The following is a 14,535-nucleotide window of genomic DNA, read 5'->3' as shown; positions in this document are numbered from 1 at the left end:
TTCCCCCTTTCTCCTGTTCCCTGATCCCTCTGACCTTGAATGTTGCTGGGACAGAGAGGTGTGTTGCGGAAGCTTTTCACCCTGCACTCATCAGGACAAATGCAGGAATGTCAAATTTCAAATAATCACCATTTATACTGTTTGGCGGTAGGGGGGGTGGGGGTGGGTGTGCTGTTTGTTTGTCATGTTGACTCTGGCCAAGGCATTGCCATGGTGAAAGCAATGGGGAACTAGGCGCTACCCTTGCTTCTGGGTAATTTAAAAAAAAATGGCGCGAGGCTTGAACATATTATTTTTGTTTGAAAAGAATGGATCCCCACGTGTGAATGTATGTAGCTTATGGCAGGTATAAATAAGCCACATTACGAGCTCGACTGATTATCTTAAATTGGTTGTTAGTGTAGCTATTAGCGCACTCAGGATTGATCAGCGAGTGCTGTCCACTTACAGTATCACATCGAACAGTCGATGTTTTGTTTTGTGTTTTACAAGCGCAGGCTGGTCGAGTACAGTCTGTACTCTGCCTGTCACAAACAGGAACATCTGCTTGATTCGATCAGCCAATCACGGGAGCGTATGACCTGACGTACCTGGCACCACGCGGCACTGGCATTCACACGCGGCGTTGCTCAGTTGTGTGGTGGGCAGGCTATCTTTTTCGACTGATGGCAGCTTCCTGTTAAGGGAAAATCCCACTCGCATCACCGCTGCAAGGTAGCAGCGTTGGACGGCTTGCTTAAACCTGCTCCAACCTTGCACCTTTTTTTTGAAATACCGAGGAGCCTGTAGTTGCCGATTGGCTGAGGTGTTGACATAGAGAAAGCAATCAGAGTTGACTTGCCAACCAGTCAGCACCCTTTTCCCCTGCAGTATAAATTGTTGTGGTCCTTTGAAATTTGGCACTCTTGTGTTTGTCCTGTTGAGTGCGGGACCGAAAAGCACTGGCAACACGTCTCTCTCTTCCCAGCCAGGCCTCTGTCCTGCGTTGCCCGCTCCGACTGTCTCCTCTGTCTCATTCCCCAGACGATTTCACCGTCCTGCTGTGGACGCTGGCCGAGCTGATCGACCGAGAGGGCCGCGCAGAGGTGTCCCCGGCCAGCGTGCTGAGGGGTCACTCGGACTCGGTCACCTGCTGCTCCTTCAGCCCCGACGGGCTGCGGCTTGTCAGCGGCAGCAAGGACAAGGTGAGTGAGCTGGGGGGGTGGAGGGTGGGGGGGGGATGTTGTAGGGGAGGTTTGGTGTTGGGGCGGGGTGCGGGTGTTGGCGGGACTGCTGAGTAGGCTGGGCTCGAACCGGCCGCGAGACCAGACCACTCGCCACCTCCTGGCTACCTCCTTCTTACTGCTGTCTGGTGCCGCCCGGGAGAAGTGGGGAGGGTGGGGTTGAATCAGATGGGAAGGGGGTTCTGCCTCTTGTTGTCGAATAGCCCGGCAGCTCGCTTCCACAGTCCGGGACCGTGCACGCGAGGCAGTCACGCGGTGAGGGGGAGGGTGGGGGGGCGGCGGTGTCGGAGGACGTCCCGCTCCCGATGACCCCGGCTGGGAAAGGGATGCGGATCCGGCCAGTGTCGGAGTTTCACACACACACTGTTTGCATCCACAGAGCCTCCTGTTCTGGGACCTGGTGCATCTCCCGGGACACGTCTCCCACTCGCTCCCCTCCTGTCATCGGGACTGGATCACAGGTTGTGCCTGGGCCTCTCGACATGTGGTGAGTCTGTTGTAATCTCCCCCAGCCCCCACTCCCCTCCCTCTGTCTATAACCCCTCTCCCCTCCCTCTGTCTATAACCCCCTCCAGCCCCCACTCCCCTCCCTCTGTCTATAACCCCCTCCAGCCCTCCCTCTGTCTATAACCCCCTCCAGCCCTCCCTCTGTCTATAACCCCCTCCAGCCCCCACCCCCCTCCCTCTGTCTATAACCCCCTCCAGCCCTCCCTCTGTCTATAACCCCCTCCAGCCCCCACCCCCCTCCTTCTGTCTATAACCCCCTCCAGCCCCCACCCCCCTCCCTCTGTCTATAACCCCCTCCAGCCCTCACTCCCCTCCCTCTGTCTATAACCCCCTCCAGCCCCCACCCCCCTCCCTCTGTCAAAACCCCCTCCAGCCCCCATTCCCCTCCCTCTGTCTAAAACCCCCTCCAGCCCCCTCTCCCCTCCCTCTGTCTATAACCCCCTCCAGTCCCCACTCCCCTCCCTCTGTCTAAAACCCCCTCCATCCCCCACTCCCCTCCCTCTGTCTATAACCCCCTCAGCCCTCCCTCTGTCTATAACCCCCTCAGCCCTCCCTCTGTCTATAACCCCCTCCAGCCCTCCCTCTGTCTATAACCCCCTCCAGCCCTCCCTCTGTCTATAACCCCCTCCAGCACTCCCTCTGTCTATAACCCCCTCCAGCCCTCCCTCTGTCTATAACCCCCTCCAGCCCTCCCTCTGTCTATAACCCCCTCCAGCCCTCCCTCTGTCTATAACCCCCTCCAGCCCTCCCTCTGTCTATAACCCCCTCCAGCCCTCCCTCTGTCTATAACCCCCTTCGCCCCCACTCCCCTCCCTCTGTCTATAACCCCCTCCAGCCCTCCCTCTGTCTATAACCCCCTCTGCCCCCACTCCCCTCCCTCTGTCTATAACCCCCTCCAGCCCCCACTGCCCTCCCTCTGTCTATAACCCCCTCCAGCCCTCCCTCTGTCTATAACCCCCTCCAGCCCTCCCTCTGTCTATAACCGCCTCCGCCCCCACTCCCCTCCCTCTGTCTATAACCCCCTCCAGCCCTCCCTCTGTCTATAACCCCCTCTGCCCCCACTCCCCTCCCTCTGTCTATACCCCCCTCCAGCCCCCACTCCCCTCCCTCTGTCTATAACCCCCTCCAGCCCTCCCTCTGTCTATAACCCCCTCCAGCCCTCCCTCTGTCTATAACCCCCTCCAGCCCCCACCCCCCTCCCTCTGTCTATAACCCCCTCCAGCCCTCCCTCTGTCTATAACCCCCTCCAGCCCCCCACCCCCCTCCCTCTGTCTATAACCCCCTCCAGCCCCCACCCCCCTCCCTCTGTCTATAACCCCCTCCAGCCCTCACTCCCCTCCCTCTGTCTATAACCCCCTCCAGCCCCCACCCCCCCTCCCTCTGTCAAAAACCCCCTCCAGCCCCCATTCCCCTCCCTCTGTCTAAAACCCCCTCCAGCCCCCTCTCCCCTCCCTCTGTCTATAACCCCCTCCAGTCCCCACTCCCCTCCCTCTGTCTAAAACCCCCTCCATCCCCCACTCCCCTCCCTCTGTCTATAACCCCCTCAGCCCTCCCTCTGTCTATAACCCCCTCAGCCCTCCCTCTGTCTATAACCCCCTCCAGCCCTCCCTCTGTCTATAACCCCCTCCAGCCCTCCCTCTGTCTATAACCCCCTCCAGCACTCCCTCTGTCTATAACCCCCTCCAGCCCTCCCTCTGTCTATAACCCCCTCCAGCCCTCCCTCTGTCTATAACCCCCTCCAGCCCCTCCCTCTGTCTATAACCCCCTCCAGCCCTCCCTCTGTCTATAACCCCCTCCAGCCCTCCCTCTGTCTATAACCCCCTTCGCCCCCACTCCCCTCCCTCTGTCTATAACCCCCTCCAGCCCTCCCTCTGTCTATAACCCCCTCTGCCCCCACTCCCCTCCCTCTGTCTATAACCCCCTCCAGCCCCCACTGCCCTCCCTCTGTCTATAACCCCCTCCAGCCCTCCCTCTGTCTATAACCCCCTCCAGCCCTCCCTCTGTCTATAACCGCCTCCGCCCCCACTCCCCTCCCTCTGTCTATAACCCCCTCCAGCCCTCCCTCTGTCTATAACCCCCTCTGCCCCCACTCCCCTCCCTCTGTCTATAACCCCCTCCAGCCCCCACTGCCCTCCCTCTGTCTATAACCCCCTCCAGCCCCCACTCCCCTCCCTCTGTCTATAACCCCCTCCAGCCCCCACAGCCCAGCCCGCTCTGTCTAGTCTCCTGCAACCCTATAACCCTCCCTATCTCTGTAACTTCTCTAATCCCTGCAACCCTCCCCATCCCTGCAACCTCCCCCAGCCCCTATAATCCTACCTTTCTCTGTGACCATCTCCAGCCTCCCTCATCCCCTCTAACTCTGTAACCTCCTTTATTTACATTCATTCATGGGATGTTGGTGTCTCTGGTTGGGCCAGCATTTATTGCCTATCCCTAAATGCCCCATGAAAAGATGGCGGTAAGTGAGCCGCTGCAGTTGGTGTGGCGTATGTACACCCAACGTGCTGTTAGGGAGGGACAGTGAAGGAACGGCCGATATATTTCCAAGTCGGGATGGCGATTGCGGCTCGGAGGGGAACTTCCAGGTGGGGGTGTTCCCCGTGCGTCTGCTGCCCTCGTCCTTCTAGACGGTAGCGGTCGTGCCTTTGAAAGGTGCTGTCGAAGGAGCCTCGGTGAGTTGCTGCAGTGCATCTTGTAGATGGTACACACACTGCTGCCACTGTGTGTCGGTGGTGGGGGGAGTGAATAGTGGTGGTTGGGGTGCCAATCGAGCGGGGGCTGCTTTGTCCTGGACAATGTTGAACTTCTCGAGTGTTGTGGGAGCCGCACTCGTCCAGGCAAGTGGGGGGAGTGTCCCATCACACTCCTGACTTGTGTTTTGTAGATGGTGGACAGGTTTTGGGGGGAGTCAGGAGGTGAGTGGCTCTCCGCAGGATTCCCAGCCTCTGACCTGCTCTTGTAGCTGCAGTATTTATATGGCTGGTCCGGTTCAGTTTCTGGTCAATGGTAACCCCCAGGATGTTGATAGTGGGGGATTCAGTGATGGTAATGCCCATTGAACACCAAGGAGTGATAGTTAGATTCTCTCTTGTTGGAGATGGACATTGCCTGACACTTGTGTGGCACGAATGTTACTCCAGCCCGTACAACCCTCCCATTCTCTGTAGTGCCTCCAGTTCTGGGCACAAGTGCATCCATGATTTTAAACTTTGTGCTAATGTTGTCCTTTGGTTTGGTTCCCGAGGCTTTGAGATCTGGAATTCGGAACCTGTCCTGGGAGTGTTTGATGGGGTCAGAGTGGAGGGGGCTTTACTGTGTATCTAACCCCGTGCTGTACCTGTCCTGGGAGTGTTTGATGGGGACAGTGTAGAGGGAGCTTTACTCTGTATCTAACTCTGTGCTGTACCTGGCCTGGGAGTGTTTGATGGGGACAGTGTAGAGGGGGCTTTACTCTGTATCTAACCCCGTGCTGTACCTGTCCTGGGAGTGTTTGATGGGGACAGTATAGAGGGGGCTTTACTCTGTATCTAACCCCGTGCTGTACCTGTCCTGGGAGTGTTTGATGGGGACAGTATAGAGGGGGCTTTACTCTGTATCTAACTCTGTGTTGTACCTGCTTTGGAATATTCCCATTGATATTCTAATCCTGATTGGCTGTTGTGTCTCCGTGCCAACAGGCCTCTTGCTCAAATGACGGGATGGTCCGTCTGTGGGATCCGAACACTGGGGATTGCATCCAGGAATTAAAGGGACCCTCTGCTACTCTCAGTGGTGTCTGTATCATGGTGAGTGTCAGTTACACACAGTGCTAGGGTGAGAGGGGTGAGAGGTTACTGAGTGACAGTGTGAGGGAGTTGGATTAACATCAGCACAGATACAGTCAGTAACACGGTGCTGGGGGGGAGAGGGGTTACTGAGTGACAGTGTGAGGGAGCTGGATTAACATCAGTACAGATACAGTCAGTAACACAGGGTGCTGGGGGGAGAGGGTTTACTGAGTGACAGTGTGAGGGAGCTGGATTAACATCAGTACAGATACAGTCAGTAACACAGGGTGCTGGGGGGGAGAGGGGTTACTGAGTGACAGTGTGAGGGAGCTGGATTAACATCAGTACAGATACAGTCAGTAACACAGGGTGCTGGGGGGAGAGGGGTTACTGAGTGACAGTGTGAGGGAGCTGGATTAACATCAGTACAGATACAGTCAGTAACACAGGGTGCTGGGGGGAGAGGGGTTACTGAGTGACAGTGTGAGGGAGCTGGATTAACATCAGTACAGATACAGTCAGTAACACAGGGAGCTGGCGGTAGTTGGCCCTTTGTGGCTGTAGGTAGCGGTGCAGAGGGGAGGGGCAGGGGACAGATTGGGTGTGGTGAGGGGGGAACTAACCTCTCGCCTTTGTCTCTCTCTCTCTGCCAGGCTGATCTGGTGCTGTCGGCCAGCGGGGACGGTGACCTGATGGTGTGGAAGGATTCGGGAGCGGCTGTCACGATGATCCGTGCCCACCCCCACCGCATCAATCACCTCGCAGCCTTCAGCAAGGGAGCAGCGGCAGCCCCGGGGGTGGCCGAGTGCGGTGAGAGAGGTGGCAAGTCCTTCACCGGCAGCGCCGCCGTTTTATTTCCTCGTTCCCTCGCAGGGGCGTGGGCGTCACTGGCGAGGACCCCCGGCATTCGTTGCCCTATCCCTAATTGCCCCTTGACTTGAGCGGGGATCGCTCGGCCATTTCAGAGGGGGCAAGTTAAGAGTGTACTGCATCGCTGTCGGGGGAGGGGGGAGCTGGATGTGGGGAGGGGGTGTGGATCTGGAGTCACGTGTAGGCCAGACTGGGTAACGACGTCCCATTTCCCTTCCCTAAAGGGGACATTAGGGAACCAGATGGGGTTTTTTGCAACAATTGATGAGGTGGTCCCCATGACTGAAACTGGCTTCATAATTCCAGATTTTAATCATTTAAATTCCATCGGCTGCCATTGGTGGGATTTGAACCCGTCTCTCTCTCCCCCCCAGAGCATTACCCCAGGGCCTCTGGATTACGAGAAAGAGAAACAAAAAACGCTGGGAACACTCAGCAGGTCTATCAGCATCTGTGGAAAGACAGAGTTAACATTTCGAGTCCGTGTGACCGTTCTTCAAAGCTGAAGAGTCATAGGGACTCGAAACGTCTACCCTGTTTCTCTCTCCACAGGGGCTGAGCTTTTCCAGCATTTCCGGATTTTCTTTCAGATTTCCACCAGCTGTAGTATTTTGCTTTTACCTCTGGATTACTAGTCCGGTGACATATAGCACTAAATGACTGTCTCTCCACCTTAGAGGTGTCTGCCATTTCCTGCAGTCCTGTATCAACACCAATCTAAACCCCCTGCCCCGCTCTCTCCCCATAGCCCTGTATCAACACCAATCTAATCCCCCTGCCCCGCTCTCTCCCCATAGCCCTGTATCAATCCCAAACTAATCCCACTGCCCCGCTCTCTCCCCTTAGCCCTGTATCAATCCCAAACTAATCCCACTGCCCCCATAGCCCTGTATCAATCCCAAACTAATCCCACTGCCCCACTCTCTCCCCATAGCCCTGTATCAATCCCAAACTAATCCCACTCCCCCCATAGCCCTGTATCAATCCCAAACTAATCCCACTGCCCCGCTCTTTCCCCATAGCCCTGTATCAATCCCAAACTAATCCCACTGCCCCGCTCTCTCCCCATAGCCCTGTATCAATCCCAAACTAATCCCACTGCCCCCATAGCCCTGTATCAATCCCAAACTAATCCCACTCCCTCTCCATAGACCTGTCTCAATCCCAAACTCATCCCACTGCCTTCATTTATCCTGATTAAAATCTTGGTCCTGTTTTCTGTGAATAGTTTGGACAGTTCTGCCTCTATGATTTCCATCTCGGTTTGCTCGCCATGGCAGAACTTTCCAGAACCCAAACGATCCGGCCAAAGAATTAGCCGCAGTTTCTCTCGATGTGAACCTTTGATCAGAACGACCCATCGTCACTGACTCCCCAGGGAAGAGCGAACCATATTTCTTTTCCCCCTGTTTACACCATCAATATTCTTTCTAATGACCAATTCTGCACTGAATCTCCCCGAGGTCCGCTCTGTGGTGCCAGAATAGCCCCGAAATCTTCAGTCTTTTCCCTCCCGCTGTGGATCCCGAACCCTGGCAAGCAAAATACCACGGATGCTGGAAATCGGAGATAATAACAGAAAATGCTGGAAAAACTCAGCAGGTCTGGCAGGACCCGTGGAGAGAGAAACAGAGTTAACACTTCGAGTCCGTCTGACTCCTCTTCAGAGCGAAAGAGGAGTAGAAATGTGATGGATTTTGTACTGTTTTAGTGGGGGTGGAGCAGGTAGGGCATGATGAAAGGTCAGGGGTAGGTGGGGGCAAAGGAGAGATTGACAAAGATGTCATGGACACCAGACAATGGTCATGTTAAAGACTAAAGAAGGTGCTGATAGCGGCGTAAAGGTAAGATAACAAAAGGTGTTAGTAGCAGAACAAGGGCCAGTGCTCTGTGAAAGGGAAACACAGAAACAAGTGTCAGATGGCCCTGTGGAGGGAGAGGGGGAGTTTGGGGGAGAAAAGGATTTAAAAAATGAACAAATAAATAAAAGAATAAAATGAAAGAAATTGTAAAATGGTATTAACAAAAATTGGATTAAGAGAGGGATCAAAATGGAGGAAAGAGTTCGTGACCTGAAGTGGAGAGAGGAGACGACCAGGGCAGAGGTGGTTCAGACGATTGGCCTGAGACGCTCTGTCTGGTCGGATTTCCCACCGACTCCGGCTGCCGTGGGGTCGTGTGCCAAGAGCGGGGCTGCCTGGGTGATGTGCCGGAGGGCGTCCTGTGCCCACGTCTGCCTGGATCCCAGTGGGTGGTCAGTGCCCTCGGAAGCGGGAGGGAGGGAGGGGAGCGGGTGAAGGAGTCGGGGGTGGGGGGGGGGAGGGGGTGAAGGAGTCGGTTGGGGGGGGAGGTGGGTTGGGGGGAGTGAAGGAGTTGGTGGGGGGGGGGTGGGTAATGGGGGAGGGGATGGGGTGAATTGGGGGAGGGGAGGGGGTGAAGGGGTCGGTGGAGGGAGGGGAGGGGTTGAAGGGGTCAGGGAGAGGGGAGGGGTTGAAGGGGTCGTTGGGGGAGAGGGGAGGGGTTGAAGGGGTCGGGGAGAGGGGAGGGGTTGAAGGGGTCGTTGGGGGGGAGGGGAGGGTTTGAAGGGGTCGGTGGGGAGGGGAGGGGTTGAAGGGGTCGGGGGGGAGGGGAGGGGTTGAAGGGGTCGTTGGGGGGGAGGGGTGGGGTTGAAGGGGTCGGGGAGAGGGGAGGTGTTGAAGGGGTCGTTGGGGGGGAGGGGAGGGGTTGAAGGGGTCGGTGGGGAGGGGAGGGGTTGAAGGGGTCGGGGGGGAGGGGAGGGGTTGAAGGGGTCGTTGGGGGGGAGGGGAGGGGTTGAAGGGGTCGGGGGAGAGGGGAGGGGTTGAAGGGGTCGTTGGGGGGGAGGGGAGGGGTTGAAGGGGTCGGGGGAGAGGGGAGGGGTTGAAGGGGTCGTTGGGGGGGAGGGGAGGGGTTGAAGGGGTCGGGGGGAGGGGAGGGGGTGAAGGGGTCGGGGGTGCAGGGAGGTGGGGATAACCCTCGAGATGCTGTCCCTCCTGACCCAGTCCCTTCACTACACAGAGGCCGAGGAGCTGAGCTGCTGCCTGACAGCAGTGACTGTGAGTGATGATGGCACCGCCCGGCTCTGGCATCCTCTCCTGGTGAGTCTCCAAACCCAGACTCTCCAAACCCAGCCTCCGTCATTTTCACTCTCTCCATCTCTGTCTCCGTCTCTCCCCCTCTCTCTCTCTCTCCGTCTCTCCCCCTCTCTCTCTCTCTCCGTCTCTCCCCCTCTCTCTCTCTCTCCGTCTCTCCCCCTCTCTCTCTCTCTCCATCTCTCCCCCTCTCTCTCCATCTCTCCCCCTCTCTCTCTCTCTGTCTCTCCCCCTCTCTCTCTCCGTCTCTTCCCCCTCCCTCTGTCTCTCTCTTGTGTTTCCGCTTTATCTCTCTCTTCCCTTTTCTCACTCTTTCCCTTTTCTCACTCTCTCCCTCTCCCCTTTCTCACTCTCTTTCCCCTTTCTCACTCTCTCCCTCTCCCCTTTCTCACTCTCTTTCCCCTTCCTCCCTCTCCCCTTCTCTCACTGTCTCCTGCTCTCTGTCTCCCTCTCTCATCTCACCCTCTCCCTCTCTCCCTCCCCCTCCCTCTCTCTACCCCACCCCCCCCCACCCTCCCATTGGCTCTCACTCTCTTTCTCCTCCTGTCTCGCACTTTCTTCCCTTTTAGGCATGCTGTCTGTCGCTTGTGCTCTCACTCATGCGCTGTCAACCACTCACATTCTGGCTCTTGCTCGCTCTCTTGCTCCCTCACTGTCTCTCACACTCGCTCTCCCTCGCGCGCTTTCGCTGTCATGCTCACACATTTCACTCACTCATGCTCTATCTCTCTCGCTCTCTCACTCTCTGGCATGTCCCAAGGGAAAGTCCTGCCTTATCTTTGAATTTAAGGCAGCTTTTTGTTTTGATTCCGGGTCACTCTCCCCACCCGCTCTCTCACGCACTTGCACATTCACTCTCAACATAAGTGCGTGTTCCCTCCCGTGTGCACACTCGTAATGCTCACACTGCCTCTCACGCTCACGCTGATGCTGACTCTCACGTGACTCTCCCACTCACTTGCCAGTGCCCACACTCGCACTCTCTCAGCCGTGTGCACACTCATGAGAAACTCCCACAAACACACCTGCCCCCAAACACACAGACACAATAACATTCAAACGCACACACAAAAACACGCACATGTACGCACAAGTACACACATTCACACAGACAACACACACATGTAGGCTCGTACACACGCGTGTGCAGACACAGGCACACGCTTGCGCAGAGGCACATGCGCCCGCTTGCACGTATGTACTAGCACACGTGCACACACACACGTGCACACACATGCATGCACACATGCACACACACATACAAACAAGTTTGCATGTACACACACGTACAAACATGTTCACATGTACACACATGCACACACGTACAAACACGTTCACACATACACACACATGCACACACACGTGCACACGTGCACACACACACACACACGTGCATGCACACACAACACCCCGTTATGAGGCCTCAGGATTATACCTGGGTCTCTGATGTTGGGTGTGGCGGGGGGGGGGTCCTTCACTTTTCCCACTCAGAGCCGTGCTGGGTGGGCGTATGGACCTGGCACTAATTCCTTGCCTCTGTCCCTCCAGGCGGGCGAGGTGGCGACGCTGATGGGTCACAGCGCTCCTGTCTCCGGTGCTGCTGCGAGGGATGACATCCCCTTCTTCCTGACGGTCGCCGCTGACCGAACTGTGCGGCTGTGGGAGATTCCTCACCACGAAGGTAGGGCTGACCCGCAACCCCCCCCTCCCCTCCCCACCAAACCCCCACGGAGTGGGGGCCCAAGCCTTGTGTTGTTGTGGTGGCTGTGAAGAGAGTGACGGATAGAGCTTCATATTCACTCCATTTGAACTCCAACAACAATCAGGCTTCGGCCTGACAAGTGGCAAGTAACATTCATGCCACACAAGTGCCAGGCAATGACCATCTCCAACAAGAGAGAATCCAACCATCTCCTCTTGTCATTCAATGGGCATTACCATCACTGAATCCCCCCCACTATCAACATCCTGGGGGTGACCATTGACCAGAAACTGAACCGGACCAGCCATATAAATACTGCGGCTACAAGAGCAGGTCAGAGGCTGGGAATCCTGCGGAGAGTCACTCACCTCCTGACTCCCCCACAAAGCCTGTCCACCATCTACACGGCACAAGTCAGGAGTGCGATGGGACACCCCCCCCACTTGCCTGGACGAGTGCGGCTCCCACAACACTCAGGACAAAGCAGCATTTTGAAATTTGGCTTTCTTGCATTTGTCCTGATGAGCGCAAGATGGAAAGCTTCCGGAACACGTCTCTCTCTTCGGCAATATAATCTTTCTGCGTGATGTGACACACTATTGTACAAGACCCTGTAACTCACTCCAACTGTTCGTCCTGGGATTTTTCAAGATGTTTAAATATGAGTTGTTGTGCTGGTCCTTGACTCCTCTTCCTCCTCTCTCCCACCTGTCCCATCTAGTTGTGAAAAATCCAGCGTGTCATCGAGGCGCAGTCACCGCCCTCTGCTGGTCACCCTCCGGAGCGTTCCTGGTGTCCGGCAGTCAAAGCGGAGAAGTCAAGGTGTGGAGCTCCGGGGTGACCATGCACACTGTCCAGGTGAGAATCTCGGATTGATGTGGGAAAGCATGATGTTGGGCGGCCTTAGCCTCCTGGTCTTGTGGTGAAGGTGGCAAACCGTTTCCGCTTCAGTGTAAAATTATTGTTTGCAATAAGTCTGGATTTGTGGTTTAGCCTGTCATGCACGTTCTGTCTCTCAGACCGACTGGGAGGGTACGGACCCTTTTTGGCTGTGTGGCAGCTCACGTTTACCCAATTTTTCTTGCCTCCTGATTTTGAACCACTTCTGTCAAAGCCCCTCTTTTTTTTTAAAAGAAAAGTTTTGATCATGGGAAGTGGGCATCACTGGGCCGGGCCCAGCATTTATTGGCCCTCCTTAGTTGCCCCTTGAGAAGGTGGTGGTGGGTGAGCCGCCTTCTTGAGCCGCTGCAGCCCCTGTGGTGTAGGTACACCCACCGTGCTGTTAGGGAGGGAGTTCCCAGGATTTAGACCCGGCGACAGTGAAGGAACGGCCGATAAATTTCCAAATTGGGATGATGAGTGGCTCGGAGGGGGAACTTCCAGGTGGGGGTGTTCCCCGTGCGTCTGCTGCCCTCGTCCTTCTAGACGGTAGAGGTTGTGGGTTTGGAAGGTGCTGTCGAAGGAGCCTCGGTGAGTTGCTGCGGTGCATCTTGTAGATGGTACACACGCTGCTGCCGCTGTGCGTCGGTGGTGGGGGGAGTGAATGTTGGTGGATGGGGTGCCGATCGAGTGGGGGCTGCTTTGTCCTGGACGGTGTCGAGCTTCTCGAGTGTTGTGGGAGCCGCACTCATCCAGGCAAGTGGGGGGGAGTGTCCCATCACCCTCCTGACTTGTGCCTTGTCAATGGTGGACAGGCTTTGTGGGGGAGTCAGGAGGTGAGTGACTCTCCGCAGGGTTCCTGTGCTGTTCTAAACGAGCAGCCTCAAGTTTCCCCTCCCCACCAACACCCCCCCCACCCCCCCCCACAAGCCTCTCCACCCGAGTGCAGCCCCTGGGATCATCCCGGCGAACCTGGTTTCCGATTATCCCATCGGGGGGGGGGGGGGGGGGGGGGGGGGGAGGAATCCGGACGTCCTTACCCAGCCTGGACCTCCATGTGACTCCAGTCCCGCGGGACAGTGATGGTCTCTTCCCCACCTTCTGAAGTCCTCGAGCGGGACCCTTTTGCTGCATCGTGCCGCTCAGCACCCCCCCGGGAAGTAGGGATGGGCTGTAATTACCGGCCCTGCCGCATCACAGGAGAGGGCCTTCGGCCCATCGAGTCTGCACCAACACTTGAGAAACACCTGACCTACCTACCTCATCCCATTTACCAGCACTTGGCCCATAGCCTTGAATGTTATGAAGTGCCAAGTGCTCATCCAGGTACTTTTTAAAGGATGTGAGGCAACCCGCCTCCACCACCGTGCCAGGCAGCGCATTCCAGACCCTCACCACCCTCTGGGTAAAAAGGTTTTTCCTCACATCCCCCCTAAACCTCCTGTCCCACACCTTGAACTTGTGTCCCCCTCGTGACTGACCCTTCAACCAAGGGGAACAGCAGCTCCCCATCCACCCTGTCCATGCCCCTCATAATCTTGTACACCTCAATCAGGTCACCCCTCGGTCTTCTCTGCCCCAATGAAAACAACCCAAGTCTATCCAACCTCTCTTCATAACTTTAAATGTTTCCCAGGAGTCTATTTAAAAAAAAATTCATGGTTCCCTGTGGGATCGCAGAGGCAGCTTCACGAGGGTGGATTCAGATGAAAGAACCGAAGCAGTGGGGGAGCAGTGAGGACTGTGGAGTCAGGTTTGTCAGGGACGTATTGTCTGATGAGTGGAGAATTTTATTTATCCAGCAACTTTCACTTTTCATTCATTCACGGGATGTGGGTCGGGCCCAGCGTTCATTGCCCCATCCCCCTAATTGCCCCCTTGAGAAGGTGGTGGTGGGTGAGCCGCTGCTGTCCCCTGTGGTGTAGGTACACCCACCGTGCTGTTAGGGAGGGAGTTCCCAGGATTTTGACCCAGCGACAGTGAAGGAACGCCTGATATATTCCCAAGTCGGGATGGCGAGTGCGGTTCGGATAGGAACTTCCAGGTGGGGGTGTTCCCCGTGTGTCTGCTGCCCTCGTCCTTCTAGATGGTAAAGGTCGTGGGTTTGGAAGGTGCTGTCGATGGGGAAGTGATCAGGAATTTGCTGTCTCAAAGCTCAGAGAATCCAGATTCAATCAGAACCTTCAAAGCGAATTGGATACATCCTGGGAAATGAAATATTGCTGGGCTCTGGGGAAAGAGCTGGAGCGAATGGGACAAATTGTTCTGCTCATTCGACAATGGGCTGAATGGCCTCCATTGTAATGTCAGTTTGTCTCTCTCTGCCGCTCACGGATATCTGAGTTTTATTATCATTGCACTCTCCCTTTCTCTCCCCATCTCTCTCTTTCTGTCTGTCTCTCCCCCTGCCTCTCTCTCCCCAGCTTCTCTCTCGTTCCCCCTGCCTCTCTCTCGTTCTCCCTGCCTCTCTTTCG

General features: G+C 56.1%; 1 protein-coding gene across 1 annotated transcript in view; it reads left to right on the top strand.

The window, feature by feature from the left end:
• The window catches only part of LOC121275147 (telomerase protein component 1-like), a gene marked incomplete at its 3' end in the record, with an annotated part of 29,897 nt that extends 17,857 nt beyond the window's left edge, over positions 1-12,040 (top strand). The window contains exons 8-14 of the mRNA XM_041182566.1: positions 1,024-1,184; positions 1,603-1,710; positions 5,411-5,518; positions 6,154-6,310; positions 9,407-9,486; positions 11,029-11,161; positions 11,904-12,040. Of these exons, the coding sequence (XP_041038500.1) occupies positions 1,024-1,184; positions 1,603-1,710; positions 5,411-5,518; positions 6,154-6,310; positions 9,407-9,486; positions 11,029-11,161; positions 11,904-12,040 (884 nt within the window). The remainder of the gene's footprint in view (positions 1-1,023; positions 1,185-1,602; positions 1,711-5,410; positions 5,519-6,153; positions 6,311-9,406; positions 9,487-11,028; positions 11,162-11,903) is intronic.
• Positions 12,041-14,535: the final 2,495 nt, after the last annotated feature.

The sequence above is a fragment of the Carcharodon carcharias genome, unplaced genomic scaffold (assembly GCF_017639515.1).
Source record: "Carcharodon carcharias isolate sCarCar2 unplaced genomic scaffold, sCarCar2.pri scaffold_1090_ctg1, whole genome shotgun sequence".
In the NCBI taxonomy this organism is placed as follows: domain Eukaryota; kingdom Metazoa; phylum Chordata; class Chondrichthyes; order Lamniformes; family Lamnidae; genus Carcharodon; species Carcharodon carcharias.
This window is presented reverse-complemented; position numbering and strand designations above follow the sequence as displayed.